The sequence below is a fragment of the Pseudorasbora parva genome, chromosome 2, assembly GCF_024679245.1.
Source record: "Pseudorasbora parva isolate DD20220531a chromosome 2, ASM2467924v1, whole genome shotgun sequence".
NCBI classification, from domain to species: Eukaryota; Metazoa; Chordata; class Actinopteri; order Cypriniformes; family Gobionidae; genus Pseudorasbora; species Pseudorasbora parva.
Window position 1 is genome coordinate 26,228,375 of NC_090173.1, and position 20,429 is coordinate 26,248,803.

The window sequence follows — 20,429 nt, forward strand, 5'->3', positions numbered from 1 at the left end:
TATGTTTTAACTTTATTCATATATTTATGTTTCTGGATTTCATTAGTTTCAATTCAGTACTAAAATACATTTAATTCAAAAAGAATGCAAAATACAAATGAAGCCATGAAATACAGAAAGACAGTGACATTTACTTAAATGTCAGACTTGTCTGTTGAATGGCCTTCACTCCTATCAACCTCCCTTAGTTGGGCTGCTGTACCTTGTAGACAACGTCAAAAGACACAAATCTGTTTTTACCTGTACGTATGCAGATGAGCATCTCCTGCCCTTTGTATGTACTTCAGGTTTATTCTGTATTCACTGAATACTCTTCAAGCTTTCCCAGTGTTGAATATTCTCTTACAAAGTATGAGCATACTTTTATACTGCATATCAAAACCAACTTTTCCTTCACATCAAAGTGTCTGCAAGCCTTGAGAAGTGCAATGGCTATCACCTTCATGGATATCATGAACACATCCATAATGAACTCAAACACAGATCCACAGGCCAAATCTTTTTAATCACACTTGCAAAAATGATGTAAGATTTTAAAGTGATTTCAGACACATTTCAAAAAGACTTGTCTGTCCGTCGCATCATCTTATACTACAAAAACACTTGTCCAATATAAAAAATAAACACATGGAAGTCACAAGTTCATTTAGAGGAGTCTGGGGTAACAGCAACAGAAATCGGTGTGATGTTTCTAGCACTCTGCATATAAAAAACATTTTTTATATTCCATCATACAGAACTGGTCTGATTTGTAGTAGGGGCAAGTCTGGTAAAGCTGAAGGGGAATGACAGGATAAGTTAAGTTCATTTGTCTCATCACATTGGGTAGTTGAGCACTACATCCTGTTTGGCCAGCTCCAACAACATAGGGTCATCGAAGAACTTGCTGATACTGACATCCTCGCTCAATCCCTGGAGGAAGAGGAGGGAGATGATGTTGATATATAATGATATATGATGCATATTCAAACTAAACAAGTTGATTGACACTTCAGAGACGTCAAACATGTCTTACTTTGCGCCTGCGGGTTTTGATCATAAACTCTCTGGCCAGATGAGGGGCCGGCTGAGGCTCTAGGGGACGAATCACAATGCTCTTATCCAGAGGATCCCCGGGAACAATCTAGAGTGAGGGGCAGAGACAATAATTACTCAGGACAGTGACGAAAATCTAATATCACGTGACTGACACACACACACAATTAAAGGCAAAGGGAGTCTAAGATGAGCTGCTGCTGACTCAATATTCTGCTAACATTCAACACATCGACACACACACGGGGGTAAATCCTATGTAAAATAATACTAGCTAAATATTTCTACATTTCCTTTAATTTCTTTTTACAGCAATGCATCGAGACATTGTATTGTAATCATTAATTTCAAATGGTAAATCACATTAGGTTCTTGCAGTAAAAAATTCTATAATACAATTTATAATATTTTTTAAATTAGCATATAATTGTAATTATTAAAAAAAATACAAATCAAAAGCACACCCATGTCACTTTCTTCCTTAAAGAAAAAATATATTTTTAAAAAAAAATCATATTTTAGTCAAGGAAATTGAAGAAATATGACCGTTTATTCTAATTTAATTTCTTTTATTCGAGAAAAATGGGCTCTCACGAGAGAGAGAGAGAGAGAGAGAGAGAGAGAGAGAGAGAGAGAGAGAGAGAGAGAGAGAGAGAGAGAGAGAGAGAGAGAGAGAGAGAGAGAGAGAGAGAGAGAGAGAGAGAGAGAGAGAGAGAGAGAGAGAGAGAGAGAGAGAGAGCTCAGAGAGAGAAAAGGAAAAGAGAGGAAAAACCCGTGGGTGCGATTGTACCTGCCAGTGGTGGAACACACTGAGCGCAAAGGCCTGGCCCTGTGTGTGCGTGCGGAGATCGGTTTCAAAGCCAAACGAGTCGATAGCTGGTATAAAAGCCTTGATGGTGTAGAGAGGAGAGCCGGGGATTGGGGCATCCTGCGTTACATGACCTCTACAGGGCACAGAGACGAGATCAGTCAGAGGCTCATTCTAAAAGGAGACCGCCTATATTAGAGTGTTGCTGACATTTGCTGCCTTGAGCAACAATCTACTTAATGTGAGTGTGTGTTTACTGACAAGTCAGCAATGTCCTCATTCTGAGCGTGTATTTTACCTCCTGCGTGCCAGCACCGTGTACACAGCAGAGACGCAGTCAGCAGGTGCCTGAACCTCCACAAAGTAATAGGGCTCCATCAGCCTAGGTGTGGCCTAAAGAAAATAACCAATCACAAAGTGAGGAAAAAAAGTGGGTGAGTAAGAGAGAGAAACCAATTACGATAATCAACTTAATCTACTGAACCGAGTTAATGGATCACGTAATTGAATTAAACAGTCCAATAAGACTAATTGAAAAAATAATTAGGTAGAAAGAAACAGAGGAAGATGGAAAGAAAGAGAGGTGCCTAATCAGACCTATCGAAGAATAGATTACCATGAGAAAGGCAGAGTAGACGACTCTGCGAGCTGTAGGGATGACCTGTCCTCCTCCTCTGTGCAGCGGTTCCTGTGCGATTACCGCATCTAGGATCTTAAACTTCACGTTGCGAATGGCTGAATACAAGGATTGACAAAGAGACACATTTATTATGAATCCTAAAAATAAACAATTAAATATGATGGACTAATGGAACAGTTGGAAAAACAGCCCGTTGAAAAAAGAAAGGATGGAAAGTGGTCATGAAAAAAATGCAGAAGTCAAATAGGGCTATCACTAACGATTACATTGGTAATCAAGTAGTTGGTTGATAATTGACGATTAATCGATAAACCTGATAATGTGGATAATTTTTTGTGGTAATAAAAATAAAGCTAACCCTTTAAAATGACTTAAAATACATGTAAAATATTATGGGTCAATAATATTTTGTTTAAAGTATCAAGAGCAAGAAATCAAGAGGTGCCAAAAGCCTAGTGTCATTACACTTCACAGCAGATCAAATCCTTGTTTAAAGGTCCCATGGCATAAAAATGTTCCTTTTATGAGGTTTTTCAACATTAATAGGAGTTCCCCTAGTTTGATTATTGTCCCCAAGTGGCTGGAAATTTTGATCGGTGTAAACCAAGTTCTGGCTGTCTTTCTCTGCCTTTGAGCCCAGACGAGCTGATCTTGAATTCTCCTGTTATGACGTCATACCAGGAAAGGTTTCCTCCCCTTCCTCTGCTTTGCCCGCCCAGAGAATTAGTCGGCACAGGCATTACCATATGGCTTCAACAGCACCGGCACAAACAGTGAGTAACAGTGTTCATTAATGCTAGTTCACACAGACTATCTTTCTAAATCGTTTGATAGTGACAGTCCTCCCACTGGCTGTCTTGATGTATCAGTGAATCAATCCAGTGACTAAAACGATCAACTTCACGTTGTTTCTGTTAGTAGTATGAAACCAATCTGTTATTTAAATGATTAAACTACAGAGAGCGATCAAAGAACACTCTTTATAATGTTTGGATCTGTCAATCATACGTACAGTATATCTGCAGTGCACACTCGTCCAAACGGCCGTTATAATGAATGACGCTGTTAAGCTCAACAGAAGCTCTTACTGTATTCATGTCGATTTCGTGTTTGTTGTTAGTTGTGGTGAAAGCATTTTGTGAGAGAAATAAAGTTCACTCGTGTTTATTCAGAGCTCTTGGATACAAAAAAAGTAAAACTCTCGCTCTTAACAACTCAGTACAATAACCCTTTCTCAGCAATCTTTCTCCAGCTCGCCGTCTCTCTCTGGACTGGCAGTGCTGCAGCTGCTGCTCGTGCCTCACTAAACCACGCCCCCTCCACCACATAATCTCATTTCAAATGCAGATGTCAGCATTCTCAGTTCACTGAGGTTCACAGCAGAAACACTCCTTGAAACACAGCATTCAAGCCAGAGGACTAATATCAGTATAGAAAAAAATGCCTTTTATTTCTAAATTATGACATTTTTTGATGTAAAAACCAAACTAACAATATAAGTACACCTCAGGAAACATTATAAAATAATTTTAAAAATCCATGCCATGGGACCTTTAATATTGGCTAAACAACATTTAATTCAAACATGTACTTAATCTTTAATGTCCACTTATTTCTTGAACAGGAAATATGTGGACCTGCACTTTAATCTAAATGTTAAAGCAAGAAAAATGAGCATGCACAACGTCCAGTATTGACTGATATATATGCATCTGCATTTAAATATTTACTTGCATTGAAGAGTATTTTATTGACGCTATTGTGGTTTTTATTACTAGTTTGTCTTCAAAATCATCTCTCGTATAAAATATTTTGCAATGTCTTACGTTCATCACATAAAGGACCTTCGCGTGTGCCCCACTGAAATCCCTGTACAATGCTGTCTTTTACTGAGCCGAGGAGAGCCTTATCTACCTACAACACACAGAAAAAGAGAACAGATCAATTGGAGTCATTCAACAGTCAACAAGTTCAGATGTCTAGTGCATTACCTCTCACAAAAACAGATGGCAAAACATACACCAAATAATAACACACCAACACATCCATGCCATAAGACTTATTTGCAACCTAATTACAGTAGATTTATATGAAATTGAATAAAAATAAATGAACCATGCCAAACATAATTTGTGTCAGTTGACGTATAAATTACCTCAGAGGGCAAAGTGTCGTCTACTAAGATGTTGGGCCCAGTCGTGTCAGGTCCAAATGCCCAAATGGAACGAGCTGCTAGCAAATCCCAATCATACTTGGTCTGGAAAAACTCTCCCAACTTTTTCCTATAGGGAGTAAGAGGGGTATATTTTAAGTTAGTTAACAGATTACAGGTGAAACGTGGGTTAAACTGCACCACATACAATACCATTCAAAAGTTTGGGATTGGTAAGATTTTAAACAAAATGTTTTTGAAAGAGTTCTCTTATGGTCACACCAAAGCTGAATTTGTCATTTGTGAAACATTATTACAATTTAAAATGACTTTTATTTATCTGACACAGAAAAACTTTCAGACTCTTTCTTTCTGAACATTTTGAATGTTAGTTTATGTTGGTATTTTAACACTCAAGAGCCTCAAAGCAGACCAATCCAAAAATTATGTTTAAGTACATGATTACTTTTTTGTACTTGGCTAAGAATATAACCTATATATGTTCTTTATAGTTTTGAGATTTTATTCTACCTGTTCCATGTGATCTGCACCACCTCGTTCTCAATGTCTTCAGCTAGACCTTTCTCCAATGGCTCGGCAATCATTGTGATTTTATTCCTGCCAATTACACACACAGAGTTACAAATGAAACATATCTGAACCCTGTCAAGACTTTTACAGGTTACATTTCAACAAAACTGAATTTCTAAATGGTGGTGTTTAGAAGTTTGGTCCTCACTTTTTATTGGGTGTTTCAGCAAAACACTTCAGGGAGGATGTCTCCACCACTGTCTCACAGAAAGTCACCACAGGATCAGCTACCTATAGTGAGAAGTCAAGTGATAAAATCACATTAAAAAAAAATGCACAAAGGGATGAGAGAAATAAGAAAATTGTATGAGAGCAAAAAAAGCACCTTGATATCAATCTCAGAGTACATCTTCCGCAGGTCGTGCATTACACAGTCCAGGTACAGCTCACCTGTGCCAAGAATCACATGTTCACCTGACTCCTCCACCTGAACATACACACAAACCAGCACATATTAATATGAAAGTCAGTAAAAAGGCTGCAATACATCTTGATACACTAAACAAACAACCAAATTATTATTAGGAAATAACCCTGCTGACTGCCACTCAAGTGTATGCAGCACCTGGGGCCAGATTCACAAAACATAATAAAACAAGAATAAAATTCTTCTTAACTTGCAATTTCTACTTACAGTGCCTTGCAGAAATATTGGGCCCCCTTGAACTTTGAGACCTTTTGCCACATTTCAGGCTTCAAACAAAGATATAAAACTGTAATTTTTGGTGAAGAATCAACAACAAGTGGGACACAATCATGAAGTGGAACGAAATTTATTGGATATTTCAAACTTTTTTAACAAATCAAAAACTGAAAAATTGGCCGTGCAAAATTATTCGGCCCCCTTAAGTTAATACTTCGTAGCGCCACCTTTTGCTGCGATTACAGCTGTAAGTCGCTTGGGGTATGTCTTTATCTGTTTTGCACATGTTTTGCAGCAGAGACTAAACTTTTTGCCCATTCCTCCTTGCAGAACAGCTCGAGCCCAGTGAGGTTGGATGGAGAGCGTTTGTGAACAGCAGTTTTCAGTTCTTTCCACAGATTCTCGATTGGATTCAGGTCTGGACTTTGACTTGGCCATTCTAACACCTGGATATGTTTATTTTTGAACCATTTCATTGTAGATTTTGCTTTATGTTTTGGATCATTGTCTTGTTGGAAGACAAATCTCCGTCCCAGTCTCAGGTCTTTTGCAGACTCCATCAGGTTTTCTTCCAGAATGGTCCTGTATTTGGCTCCATCCATCTTCCCATCAATTTTAACCATCTTCCCTGTCCCTGCTGAAGAAAAGCAGGCCCAAACCATGATGCTGCCACCACCATGTTTGACAGTGGGGATGGTGTGTTCAGGGTGATGAGCTGCGTTGCTTTTACGCCAAACATAACGTTTTGCATTGTTGCCAAAAAGTTCAATTTTGGTTTCATCTGACCAGAGCACCTTCTTCCACATGTTTGGTGTGTCTCCCAGGTGGCTTATGGCAAACTTTAAACTACACTTCGGATGTGATTGCTGTCCAATCACAATGGATATCTTTAAGAAATATCTTTAAGATATCTTTAAGAAAAAGGGGCGATAGAAAGTTTACTGACTCAGTGCATCACAGCGTGGTATGGTAACAGCACCAGTCACGACCTCAAAGCCCTGCAAAGAGTGGTGCGCTTGTCCGAGCGCATCTCAGGGTCAGCTCTCCCGTCTCTGCAGGACATCTACATCAAACGATGCAGAGGCAGAGCTACAAAAATCATCAAGGACATTAATCACCCGGCCAACCCCCACTTCACCCGGCTGCCTTCTGGTAAGCGCTTCCGTAGCCTGATGGCCAAAACTGAGAGACTCAGGAGGAGTTTCTTCCCACAGGCCATCAGACTCCTGAACGCTGTCACTTAACAACATGTGACTTCACCTCACTCAGTATTAACAAACTCACATACTGATATTGCACTGCACTTTATTCTTGTGTTTCATGTAACTACTCATTATAATGCTGTTTGCACATTACACTCCTGCACTTCTGTTATCCACATATTTATTTTTATAGTCTCCAGTTTACTTTATCTCACTTATTTTATTCCACATCTCTTATTTCTTTTACTTGATTTATTCATAATTCTACATATGTATATATATAGCACCTTATCCTATTCCTATTTTATCCTATCCCTATTTTATAATTTATTGTGCTTTTTTTTTTTTTGTTAATTGTTATTTGCTGTCCATGGAGCGGACCTGTTTACATTTCACTGCCGGTTGTATTCTGTATAACTGTGTATGTGACAAATAAAACTCTTGAACTTGAACTTGAACTTGAACTTGAAATGGCTTTCCTACAAAAAGGCCAGATTTGTGCAGTATACGACTGATTGTTGTCCTATGGACAGAGTCTCCCACCTCAGCTGTAGATCTCTGCAGTTCATCCGGAGTGATCATGGGCCTCTTGGCTGCATCTCTGATCAGTCTTCTTCTTGTACGAGCTGAAAGTTTAGAGGGACGGCCAGGTCTTGGTAGATTTGCAGTGGTCTGATACTCCTTCCATTTCAATATTATCGCTTGCACAGTGCTCCTTGGGATGTTTAAAGCTTGGGAAAACTTTTTGTATTCAAATCCGGCTTCTACATGATGCTCTCTGCGCTTTAAACGGACCTCTGAGACTATCACTGTGCAGGTGCATTTATACGGAGACTTGATTACACACAGGTGGATTTTATTTATCATCATTAGTCATTTAGGTAAACATTGGATCATTCAGATGCTCACTGAACTTCTGGAGAGAGTTTGCTGCACTGAAGGTAAAGGGGCCGAATAATTTTGCACGCCCAATTTTTCAGTTTTTGATTGTTAAAAAAGTTTGAAATTTTGTTCCACTTCATGATTGTGTCCCACTTGTTGCTGATTCTTCACAAAAAATTACAGTTTTATATCATTATGTTTGAAGCCTGAAATGTGGCAAAAGTTTGCAAAGTTCAAGGGGGCCGAATACTTTTGCAAGGCACTGTATTTTCTAACATGAAAAAGAAAAGATTATTTTGTATTCCCAAAAACATTTCTTAAGAATGTTCTTATCTTTTTTAACATTTAAGTAGTATTCATATTATGTTCATAACATAGTAAATAACTTCTTAAAGTTAGGATAACCTCCAACCTATCTTAAATAGCCAAATGTAAAGTGTATTGGGTTGTTTTAAATATTAAGCATTACTACATAACAGTAGCAAGCTAAATATAATATTTTACTACTAGTACTAGGAAAGAGGACAAGTACTCTAAAGTGTCACCAAAGAAGTGACATGAAAGAAGATTTTCGTGGCCCCTGGTTTGGTTTTACATGACAGAAATAGGGTTTTAAAAACATTATTAGTAGTGTGAGTTGATCTAAAGTGTTACCTTTGTTGTAAGTGAAGGATAACTCTTGTTGACTTTTCTGAGTCCATCCAACATCTTGGGCAGTTCTGAGGGATTGACCGGCTCCACAGCTATTTTAATCACTGACGCTGTGTTAAACTTCAATGGCCTGAAGATCTGAGCCTACTCACAATGCAAAGTACATTCAACATCCTAGCTTTTATACAATAACATGGCATAGTTTCAAAATAGATATTGCTCTTTTTCCCACCTCTTCATTTCCACGGGGCTCTGTGATTGTGGCTGTTTTAACAATAGGCTGGTCGCAGCCCTCGATCAGCACCCAGTTACCAGCAGGAACACGATTCACTTCAATCTGATACCTTGCATAAACACATTAAACATAAAACAATTCATTAAATGTGAAAGACTAATAGTATTTTCTTGTAAAATGTAGTTACAGTAATCTTTTAGTCAGAACATCAGAAAAATCTATCTTTACAGTGTATATAACAGTGTTTCTTAACCGGGGGGCTTAGCAAACTAAAATTAAATTTAAAGGTCCCGTTCTTCGCGATTCCATCTTTCAAACTTTAGTTAGTGTGTAATGTTGCTGTAAGAGCATAAATAATACCTGTAAAATTATAAAGCTCAAAGTTCAATGCCAAGCGAGATATTTTATTTAACAGAAGTTCCCTTTCAAAGCCTACAGCGAACGGCCGGTTTGGACTACAGCAGGAAGTGCAGTGATGTAATGACGTCACTAGAACCGTTTGTTGTCCGCCCACAAGAACACACAAAATAGGGGGCGTGGTCTTGTTGCTCTCCCACCTGGAGAGAAGAGCGCGCATTCAGCTTGCATCTCCCCGTTATGGTAAGAGGCGGGACCTTTCCGGGCAAAGTGCGCTAAGCTGCTGTCCAATCACAACACGGGAAGCGCTGGCACAATCAATACGTATTTCTGAAGGAGGGACTTCATAGAACAAGGAAATCATCAGGCAGTTTATAGGACAGAGAAAACAGCGCTGTACAGATAAGTAAATTGTGTGAAAAATACACAATCGCGTGTTTTGAGCGCGCGTATATTCCCGTTATGATAAGAGGCGGGACCTTTCCGGGCAACGTGCACTAAGCTGCTGTCCAATCACAGCACGGGAAACGGAGGCCTAATCAGAACTCGTTACGTGTTTCTGAAGGAGGGACTTCATAGAACAAGGAAATCATCAGGCCGTTTTTAGGACAGAGGAAACAGCGGTATACACATAAGTAAATTGTGTGAAAAATACTGTGTTTTTTTACACGCGAAACATGAACTCATGTTATATTGCACACTGTAAACATAATCAAAGCTTCGAAAACACGCGAAGAATGGGACCATTAAAATAAGCCAAAACTAAAATTACGAGATATTTCTTATTTTAATTTACCTCCATCAACAAAATACCTGTTTTGAAGAAGTGTGATTTCTAGATCTGGAAATGTCAAGTAAATTAATCAAATCATGAAACTGCATGGGTACTGAAATATTAAAAAAATATATTTTCTTTAATACTTATCCAGTAAATCATAAACAACTGAAAAGATCAAACACTTTCAAAAACATGGAGTCAAAAAAAAGCATTGAGCACTGTTGTATAAAAATGCAAGCAAAAAATCAGAACATCTGCATATGACAGTCACCTAGCGACAGAAATCCACAGGCGTCCGATAGTGCATATCTGTGAGTCCTCCTCATCTTCCAGGCTGTAGTTCTCTCCCAGCACCTTCACCGGCTGGCCTGCCTGCAGGGTTCCACTCAGGACTCGACCAAATGCGTGGAACTGAACGCCATCATCTGTGCTGTACATCTTAGTGGTGTGGCACATCAGTGGACCCTTAGAAACGAAAAAGAGTTGAACTTAGTACTTTGGGCATTTGTGATTTTTTTTTATTATAGGCTTGCTTGAGATTAATGCATTTTTATTTTATGTGATAAATGATAAAAATGGCCATCAAAAAAAAGTAATGTGACAGAATAATTGACTCAGAGAGGACAAGATGACATTTTAGACTGGTCAGCTTGAAATGCTGGAGCCAAAGCCTACCATCAAAATGATTGGTTACTCCAGAATTGGCCTGACATGCTGTTGCTCCCCAAAAATAAAGCATCTGCCACTGCGTTTTGCCTGTGCGTGCTAAACCACAAGTTGTTTATTATTTATCTAATAGAAGAGCTATAATTGCTTCCACAATAGCAACGACTTCAATTTCCATTTATATTTTGTGCCATTTTTTATTCACATACTCTACCATTCAAATTATTGGGGTCAAATATGTACTTTTATTCAGCAAGGATGCATTCAATTGAAAATGGTATAATATATATATTTTTTTAACTGACAGTAAAGACATTTAAAGTTACAAGATTTTCTTTTTCAAATAATCTTTCTTTTGAATATTCTACTCAAAGAATCCTGAAAAAAATATTAACCAGCACAACTGGTTTCAACATTGATAATTTTAAGAGATGTTTCTTGAACAGAATATGTAATTCAGCATATCAGAATAATTTCTCTTAAAGGATCATGTGACACTGAAGATGCATAATGATCCGGACAAAGCTGCTTTGCCAATCATAGGAATACATTTTAAAATATATTAAAATAAAACAAATCCTAAAGTTGTTATAATATTTCACAATATTACTGTTCTTTATTTCTGATTAAATAAATGTAGCCTTGGTGGGCATAAAATACTTTTTAAAAAAAACATTAGAAAACTTTTGAACAATAAAATTATGTTTTTGTTGTCTAGAACACAAGGGATGAACTACAAGTTCAGTGACACCGCATTAATGGTCAACCTCTGTAGATCCCACACTTACATCAGGGTCACACTCGGACATTGTCTCTCCGAGGTCTGAATCCAGTCCACCTGTGTAGCTGTGCTCTATCTTGGCTTTGGCACCCCCCTGAGGAGAAGGTATGTGTTGCACACACATGTCCACAAAGCCTGTTGAATTGTCACACATTATTAGACCGAACACACCCCACTTGAAAGTTCTCATTTAATGCAACAGCACACACACAAAAAAACTTTTTATGCTCACCTGTAAACTCTCCAAAGAAACGGTTACAGACAAGGCGCAGCAGAGGTCTAATGTTGAGCTTTAACTCCTCTTTGGTCAGATGAATGCCAAGCTCATCTAAAACACGCGGGAGAGACGTATCCACATCCCCTACCACCTACAAACACACCAGAATTGCACAGCCTGGATATGTGTGTGTTTGACTTCCTACATCTGTCTGAATGTGAAGAAGTATTGCTCAAGGTAAAGATGCATGAATGAATTTGAGTGTCCGTCTTACCTGAGAAAGAATCTTGTACAATGGCTCCAGCACAAACTCAACAAAGCTGCGCTGAGAGTTGCTGTTGGGGGCTTTCTTTGTGAATTTCCTCCTGATAAGCAAGAACACAGCCAGTTACAAAAAGAAAAGAAAAAAGAAAAGAACCAACAAAAATTCTGCCATTACAAAATAAAATCAGCTTGGGATTCTCACGTTTTGGGGTTGAAGTAAATGTCTCCCCACAGTCTTTTAGCAAACTCCATGTAATGGATATCACCTAAAGAACAAACAAAACAGAATTATGTTTTCAGACAAAAGCTTTAAGTATGCATTTAAACTATAGGTTTGTGCATGTCTCACCATAGGTGTCTGAATAGATTTTGGCAAAGGAGCCGAGAGTGAAGCAGATGCTGTATTGCGAGGAAGCGAAACACACGTTTCCCAACAGGGGAGATACAATCAGAGACTCATCTGTGGAGTATGTGCTGCCAGAGAGAGAAACAGAGATTTAATCTCTGGAATTTCAGACAAAACTAAGCTAAAATATAAGCATATTTAATTCAAATAGTAGCTCTAGGGTTTGTCTCTACCAGCATGTTTGATCTACCAATGTATTCTTTCAAGTATTGTGGGGTACCTCAACAAGCCGTTGACCTCATCCACAATGTGGCGAAGTTTGTAGTAGGCATCAGTAGGGGGCAGCTTGAGCTCCACAATCAGACGATCTACTTTATTAATACAGATAGTGATGGCCAACCTCTCCTGCACTGCATGCTTGATCAGTCGCTCAGTGTTCAGCATCACCTGAACACATGCAAACAGACTGTTTCAAAACCCAATAAAAAGTGTATACTTGCATAACAGCTAGTTCAAAATTAAGAACACAATACAATCTTAAAAAAAACAGTAAGTCTAGAGAATGATTTATTTATTTCAATAACAAAGGCATACTAATGGCAGTCTTGAAACAAAAAGTTTGACATCAGCAGTAAACTGTGTATGCAAGTGAACTCACCCCCTCTGCTGCATCGATAAAAAGCACAATGCCGTCGGACAATCTAACTGCAGATGTCACTTCATCAGAGAAATTCACGTGACCTGAAGAAGAGTGAGAGAGATAAATCACTTGCTTTTTCAACACCACTGTGCAAATATACTGAGCACTCATATTCAGTAGTGACCACAGAAACTTTTCATATGGGTGGCCAGAGGATGCCACAGCAAATCTTGGGGTGGCACCCAAAAAAAATTAGTTTACTTTTGTTTCTGGTTAATGTAACAATATGATCTGTAGTCTGCAACTTTTTTTTTTATAATTTATCCAAAGTCTGTCTGTCATACACCTCAAACCATTCTATTTTTTTGCGTGAAGTAGGGGTGTAACTATATCTTAAATCGATATTTCACGATATGAAAAACACGGCTGTTCAAATGTTTGCATGACACGCAAAAACAACATGAGTGAGTAAATGCAGAATAATTTTTTTTGGATGAGCTAAACATTTACAGTTGGAGAGTAATGATTTTGACATGCTTTTCTTGCGATTAGAACTGTGAAGGATTCCATTGATCATCTGAAGTGCACACACTGGAATGGCACTCCTCAAAATAACAGCGCAAACGTCATTGAAATCACCTGAACACATTTCGTTTTATTAGTATGATTATTCAAAGCATTTTAGATGGTTTATTCTTATATGTATAGTACATAAATAGAACGAGAGGCAAGACAAAGTGAGCATCAGGAAAGTTGTGATGGCAGCTTTATTTAAAGAGTAATTAACCGTTCTACTACTAGCCTAAATAACAAGAAGATTAATATCATGATTCATAATTCAATGTAAAAATATATTAATATAAATTAGAGCTGAGTCAGCTGACAGTCGAATAACTAATTCATTTAAAAAAAAATCAAATTAAAGGAACACCTATTTTTTGAAAATAGGCTCATTTTCCAAGAGTTTCTCTTAGAGTTAAACAGTTGAGTTACCGTTTTCCATTCAGCCGATCTCTGTATCTGGCTGTAGCACTTTTAGCATACATCATTGAATCAGATTATACCATTAACATCATGCTCAAAAATGACCAAAGACTTTATTTTTTCAAAGATAATATTTTTCCATTTTAAAAGTTTACTATTCTGTAGTTACATCGTATACTAAGACTAACGGAAAAAGAAAAGTTTTGATTTATAAACCGATTATAGATAGGAACTATTCTCTCATTCCTGCGTAATAATCAGAGAACTTTGCTGCCGTACCATGGGTGAAGCGGCGCAGTGATATTACGCAGAAAATAGTTCCTAGCTATATCGGTCAAAAAAAATCCCAACTTTTCATTTTCCGTTGGTCTTAGTACACGATGTAACTACAGAAGAGTCACATTTTAAATAGGAAAATAGTGAAAGTCTGTGGTCATTTTTGAGAACGATGCTAATGGTCTAACCCGATTCAATGATGTATGCTAAGCTATGCTAAAAGTGCTACCGCCAGATACAGAGATCGGCTGAATGGATTCAAAAACGGTAACTCAACTGTTTACTCTAAGGGACATGGAAAATGAGCCTATTTTCAAAAAAGTGGAGTGTTCCTTTAATCGTGATTAACCACAACATTGTTTTTAATATTTAATATGTAATGATTTCCCAGTTACTCTCCAATTTAATGTAGAAGAAACTTGCAACACTCGACCATAGTGGCAAACCACCTGTCCCTTTATTATGCAGAACTTTAAGGCTTAATATAATTTAAAAATATGAGTTATAAAAAAATTCACCCCCTCATAGTTGTCATGGGAAAAATTAGCTGTATAGACCAAAACCACTTTATATACCAGGCTGTAATTTTTTTTGTCAGTCTTTAGTAGCTAGTTGATGAATTGCAGTTTAAGTCACTTCCATGTGGGTTTCAAGAAAGACTGCGGAAGGTTGCCGCTAAATTCACCTCCATTTTGCTACGCTTTAGCGTTTCTAGATTTTGATTAATCATTCAGCCCTAATTAAAATCAGATAATCTAAGACTTTTAATAATAATAATAATTCCTAATATTTATATAGCACCTGGGTATTCATGGTGCTTTAAATTTTAGAAGGTGCGAATCTCCTCAAACACATGACCATTTTACTCAAGTGGTATTGGAATTGGTGACTTCTAATGACTCAATTTCACTATAAGTTATCTTTACTTTTACTCATGTATGGTTTTCAGGTACTCTTTACACCTCTGCGGATGTGTCAGCTACTGTAGAGAGCAGGAAGTACCTGGTGTGTCCATGATGTTGAAGAGGTAGGATTTGCCCCGTGAGTCAGGTAGCACCATGGTTACAGGAGTACTCTTGATGCCAACTCCCCTCTATGAAAAAACACAAAAATGATCCCATGAATACCATGAGAACACAAGATAAATGCTTGCTTGTAATCTCATTTTAGGTCATTTCTTACCTCTTGCTCTGTGAAGAGGATATCTGTGTATCGTAACTGTGAAAAATAAAAGATCAACATATAATTTGCATGACTGTAGTGCTGAACAAACACGGCATGCCATCTTAAAAACAGGACACATCAGTCTGCATGTGCATTTATATTCATGATTTATATACTTACATCACTGTCATCTCTCTTGCGGATTTCAGGATGAGTCTGTTCAATTAGGCAGTCCACAAAGCATGTCTGGGGGGAGGGTGCATAAATAATGTAAAAATAAAATGTATTTAATCAAACTCATAACAAGCTATGTTTCATTCATATTTAAGCACATTTCAGGATATTGTATTAAAAATGCTGAATCGAAATTTGTGCATAAATTCTAAAAAATGCACATAAAAATGTATGCACTTAATTGAGGCGGATACATTTTTACATAAGACATGCACATTAACTACGTTGGAAACACATTTACCATAGTTAAAAAACCCTCAATGAGCAAAAAAAACAAAAAACAAACAAAGATAACTGCTATTTTAGGGATGTAGGGATGCCTAGATCTTTTACATTTCACTATTAAAACAAATCTTACGCCATCCGTCTTTTGAACTAGCTTGCCTCACTCTCGTCACATGGGATGGAAACACTGCTTTGTTCACTAATGTTTTGAACGATATTTAAATTTTGCACTTAACCCATTTAATCCCACCGTCCACAATTGTGACTGTATATTTTCCTTGCATATTTCAATTGTGGTATTAAAAAGCAACTTCTATTATGAAGCAAATCTTAATTTATAATAAGTGTGTGGTCACATGACCAATTATAATACACATTTAAGATGTCTAAATGAATTCTGGGCAGGTCTTACATTGTTGTGTAGTTTGGTCATGTGACCACACACACTTATTTCTAAGGGGTAGAGAGGCGAAAATTTTGAATGGAGCGAATCCATCACGAGTACAATTCATGCCAACGGGCCGGTACATAATAACTACATTTTACCCAAAACTAGCGCTTAGATCGGCTCAAAAAAATCAAGCCTGAACCTAGCCCGTGCACCCGAGAGCCCGCGCACCCGAGAGAGCGGCCCTGCCCCACACATTAACTGTAATTATCAGCCTGAGCCCGATTTAATACCCGACCATTTTTGAATACGTGGGCGTTCTGACGAGAACGAGCCTGTAATGACTAATGAGCGGAGCAAAGCCGGTGTGACTCAGCTCAATAATCCGCAGGCACGCGCTCATGAACCCAGCGGTAAAATGATGTTCACTCAAATCTAGCTCAGACATGAGCTGGATTTGAACATTTATGTTTAAATATTATAATATTATTTTTAAATTTCATCTGATTATGATAGGCTATAAGTGCAAAGATGCGAGTGGGTCAGAAATGATTTTGGTGGTTATATTTAGTTTAATATTAAGTTGTTTTGTAAAAAGCCTCTCTTTCGTTTTGTACAAATTGTCTCTTAATTTTAAAAATTCTTCAGCCAATTGCATGTATTTAATAAATAAAAAGCAAATAAGTAGATGAGGTCGCGGAAGCGATGAACAGTTCTCATGAACTGGAGCACGTCTCAAATAAACTGATTTTGAATGAGCAGAAATCTGTATTGATCTGTAGATAAAATAACTGATGAAAGCGTATGTTTATCTTTTCAAACAAAATTCGCAAGACTCGAAGCGGGGGTGTGGCATCCCGATGGTGTTTCTCCATCGTGAAGTTGGTCAGCCATCACGATGGACGATGATATCGTCCATCGGCACAACCCTACTATCCATCCATCCGTCCGGTCTGTCTATACCTTTGTCTATCTATACTTCTTTCTGTCTGTCTATCTATCTATACTTCGGTCTGTCTGTCTATCTATCTATCTATACTTCTGTCTGTCTGTCTATCTATACTTCTGTCTGTCTATCTATCTATACTTCTGTCTGTCCGTCTGTCTATCTATCTATACTTCTGTCTATCTATCCTTCTGTCTGTCTGTCTATATATCTATACTTCTGTCTGTCTGTCTATACTTCTGTCTGTCTATCAGTCTATACTTCTGTCTGTCTGTCTGTCTATCTATCTATACTTCTGTCTGTCTATCTATCTATACTTCTGTCTGTCTGTCTATCTATCTATACTTCTGTCTATCTATCTATCCTTCTGTCTGTCTGTCTATATATCTATACTTCTGTCTGTCTATACTTCTGTCTGTCTGTCTATCAGTCTATACTTCTGTCTGTCTGTCTGTCTATCTATCTATACTTCTGTCTGTCAGTCTATACTTGTCTGTCTGCCAATCTATCTATACTTCTATATATCTATATAATCATCTCATTCTTATATGTTGGGTGTGTTATTGTTATTTGAACAATTGAAAAATTTGTATGAATTGTGAATATGCTGTTTCCCACCCGTAGCTATAGTATAAAACCTAATATTTCACTAACTTAACCAACATAAAATCAAAGAAATCATAAAGTTTGTGTGTTAGGGAGTAAATTGCATGTAATCAAATTGCAGAAAAAAAATTGGGATTAAACGGGTCAAGATAAATGTGCAACTTTGTATGGAAACAGCTACATATAAGACTGAATGCTACTACGCAATGCACCATTTATTAGACAAAAGTGAAGAATCGAATAAGCATGATCATGTCTTTACCTTGCCATGGTGTAAGTGTCCACACAAAGTGACATTTCTGATCAGTTCTGAGCTGTCCATCAAATCAGCAAGGAACCTGCGGACAGAAATCCATGTAAGAATATGCTATTCAAATCATATGGGAGAGACACAGAATCAACACAATACTGAACTCACTCCATGTCATAGACTGTGGCTGGAAGCTCCTGCTCCATCAGAGTAAACTGCTTTAACTTTACAGGTTTTATGATGGGCTCTGAGGAGAAAATAAAATCAAAATTTCAATTTACACTGGATGTGCATGTAGTGCATAAACTAGTATTCCATCAGCATGTCTGTTACCTGTTAATGGCTGTGTATCCTCTTCTTGGACGATGGTCTCCACCTCAGGACCATAAACTTCCTCAGCTGTAGGATAATACTTTTTATCCTCATGCAAAACCACCTCCATACCACCACCTTCCTCATCAGCCTCAGCCTGGTCTTCATCATCCTCCTCCTCATCTGCCTGTAATAAGAAAAACAGTACTCATATCCTACCAAATACTTGCAGGCAGCTAGCACATGAAACCATTTCAAAATTCAAAAGTTTCAAAAACTCAAGTTTATTTTTGTGGGTTTTAAGTAGTTCAGACACACCTCATCAGCATCACGGTCCTCTGCATCTAGTTCCTCATCTTCATCAGAGTCCAGCTCCGGTCCTATATAGTTTCCGAACTCATCATAAAGATCCGTCTCCATGCTGATGGGACAAAAAGACTGGAATTATATTTTCCTACTACATTTGTGCAGAGAACAGCATGCATGGGAAGTCATTCAATGCAGCTCAAGTGCACAATTGTAATCTAGAAAAACTGGCTAATTTGATAGAATTATAGGAACGAAAGCAAAACTATTTATATTGTTTCATAAGCTTGATGAAGTTACTGTAACATTCATGGCTTTAGGTGTATTGCCCTTAACTAGAGCGTTAATGCAAATACTGAAAAAAGTCAGAAAAAAAGGGTGCTGCAACTACACTCAAATTAGTCTCACACCAACTCATGTAGTTGATGACCGTAGCTATACCAAGTGGGCGAAAGTATACCCAGATATTTATGAATAATAGAATGAGAACATAAGAACAAAATAAACAATTACATTTGCAACAAAATACATTTGCAGAATTCACATACAACTATATATATATATATATATATATATATATATATATATATAGCAGTAGTAGTATGTGAATTCTGCAAATGTATTTTGTTGCAAATGTAATTGTTTATTTAGTTTTTATTATGTTATATATATATATATATATATATATATATATATATATATATATATATATATATATATATATATATTTGTTCTTATTATATATATATATATATATATATATATATATATATATATATATATATATATATATATATATATATACATACATACATACATATAGTAAAGTTCTTTGTCAAAATAACATTTGAAAAGTTCCAACATTTTGTAATTATTGGAAACCATGTTCACTTTGTGAATATAAATAAACAATTAGAAAATGTTACAATTATGAAAATATTTGTTAAATGCATATTGCATAAATGCATATTTAATCGTTTAATGTGTACATTTCTTATAATATAATACTGATTTTATTGGTTTATAATTGGTTACTATTTTTCATAGTGAGATTTTGTGTGTGAATTGTAATAAAACTAGAGAGGGTTTTAATAAAGGAATCATAATTAACCCTGTTTTTAAACTGACATATAGGCCTAAAAACAATTGAGACTTTAATGGTTTTTAACCACTGAACTAGGAAATGTCCCCGGTTTTCATTTCAGAAATATGGTAATGTGTGTGTATATTAAACATGCATTAAGCATGTGTAAGACAGAGAAGTTACTGTCTACAACTTACTAATATAAGTCACAATATATCAAAAAGTTTAATACAGCCTCAAAATAAGCTGTTAACGCACCTTAATGCGCAACACACGTACAAGAGTATTATGAATGAACTAAATGCTCATTTAATTAACCATTCTTTTCTGTCTATCGCATGCAAATGTAAGTTAACGTTACTACTTATAATAGTGTTATACCTGTATACGAGCCTTTATGCCTGGTGTGATTTTATTGTTGTTTCAAAGATATTCCTCGTACTGTTTCCAAACCATGCACCGCGAGGTCCTCACACAGTCCAACGTATGTCGTACGTTGGTGACGTCATCATCAGTCGCCATACACATCGCCCGATTGAAAAACAAGTTTCAAAAAATGTTGCACAATTCTGGATATATGTATCCCCTGAGATCTTTGTTCAATAAATACAAAAGGTCAGTATTCTACTTTATATTGATACATTTATTTTATTACGTTCAATATTTGTACATGTTGAAATCATAGGTTACAGAAATAATTAAACATCCAATGCCAGATTTAATGCTGTGCAAAATAAATAAATAAATAAATAAATAAATAAATAAA

General features: G+C 36.9%; 1 protein-coding gene across 1 annotated transcript; it reads right to left on the reverse strand.

The window, feature by feature from the left end:
• Positions 1-486: 486 nt before the first annotated feature.
• On the reverse strand, positions 487-20,176 carry eftud2 (elongation factor Tu GTP binding domain containing 2). Its single transcript, XM_067413793.1, has 28 exons — positions 20,045-20,176; positions 18,592-18,694; positions 18,295-18,460; positions 18,130-18,208; positions 17,974-18,049; positions 15,493-15,558; positions 15,331-15,366; positions 15,151-15,241; positions 12,907-12,989; positions 12,529-12,695; positions 12,252-12,376; positions 12,105-12,168; positions 11,913-12,003; positions 11,654-11,789; positions 11,429-11,556; positions 10,246-10,439; positions 8,837-8,948; positions 8,608-8,748; positions 5,552-5,653; positions 5,375-5,457; positions 5,167-5,253; positions 4,639-4,765; positions 4,310-4,397; positions 2,460-2,578; positions 2,142-2,236; positions 1,826-1,979; positions 1,016-1,123; positions 487-912 (listed from the first exon to the last, which is right to left on the reverse strand). The coding sequence occupies exons 2-28, from the start codon at positions 18,691-18,693 to the stop codon at positions 817-819; spliced, it is 2,916 nt and encodes a 971-aa protein (XP_067269894.1). The 5' UTR covers position 18,694; positions 20,045-20,176; the 3' UTR covers positions 487-816.
• Between the last annotated feature and the right edge of the window lie 253 nt (positions 20,177-20,429).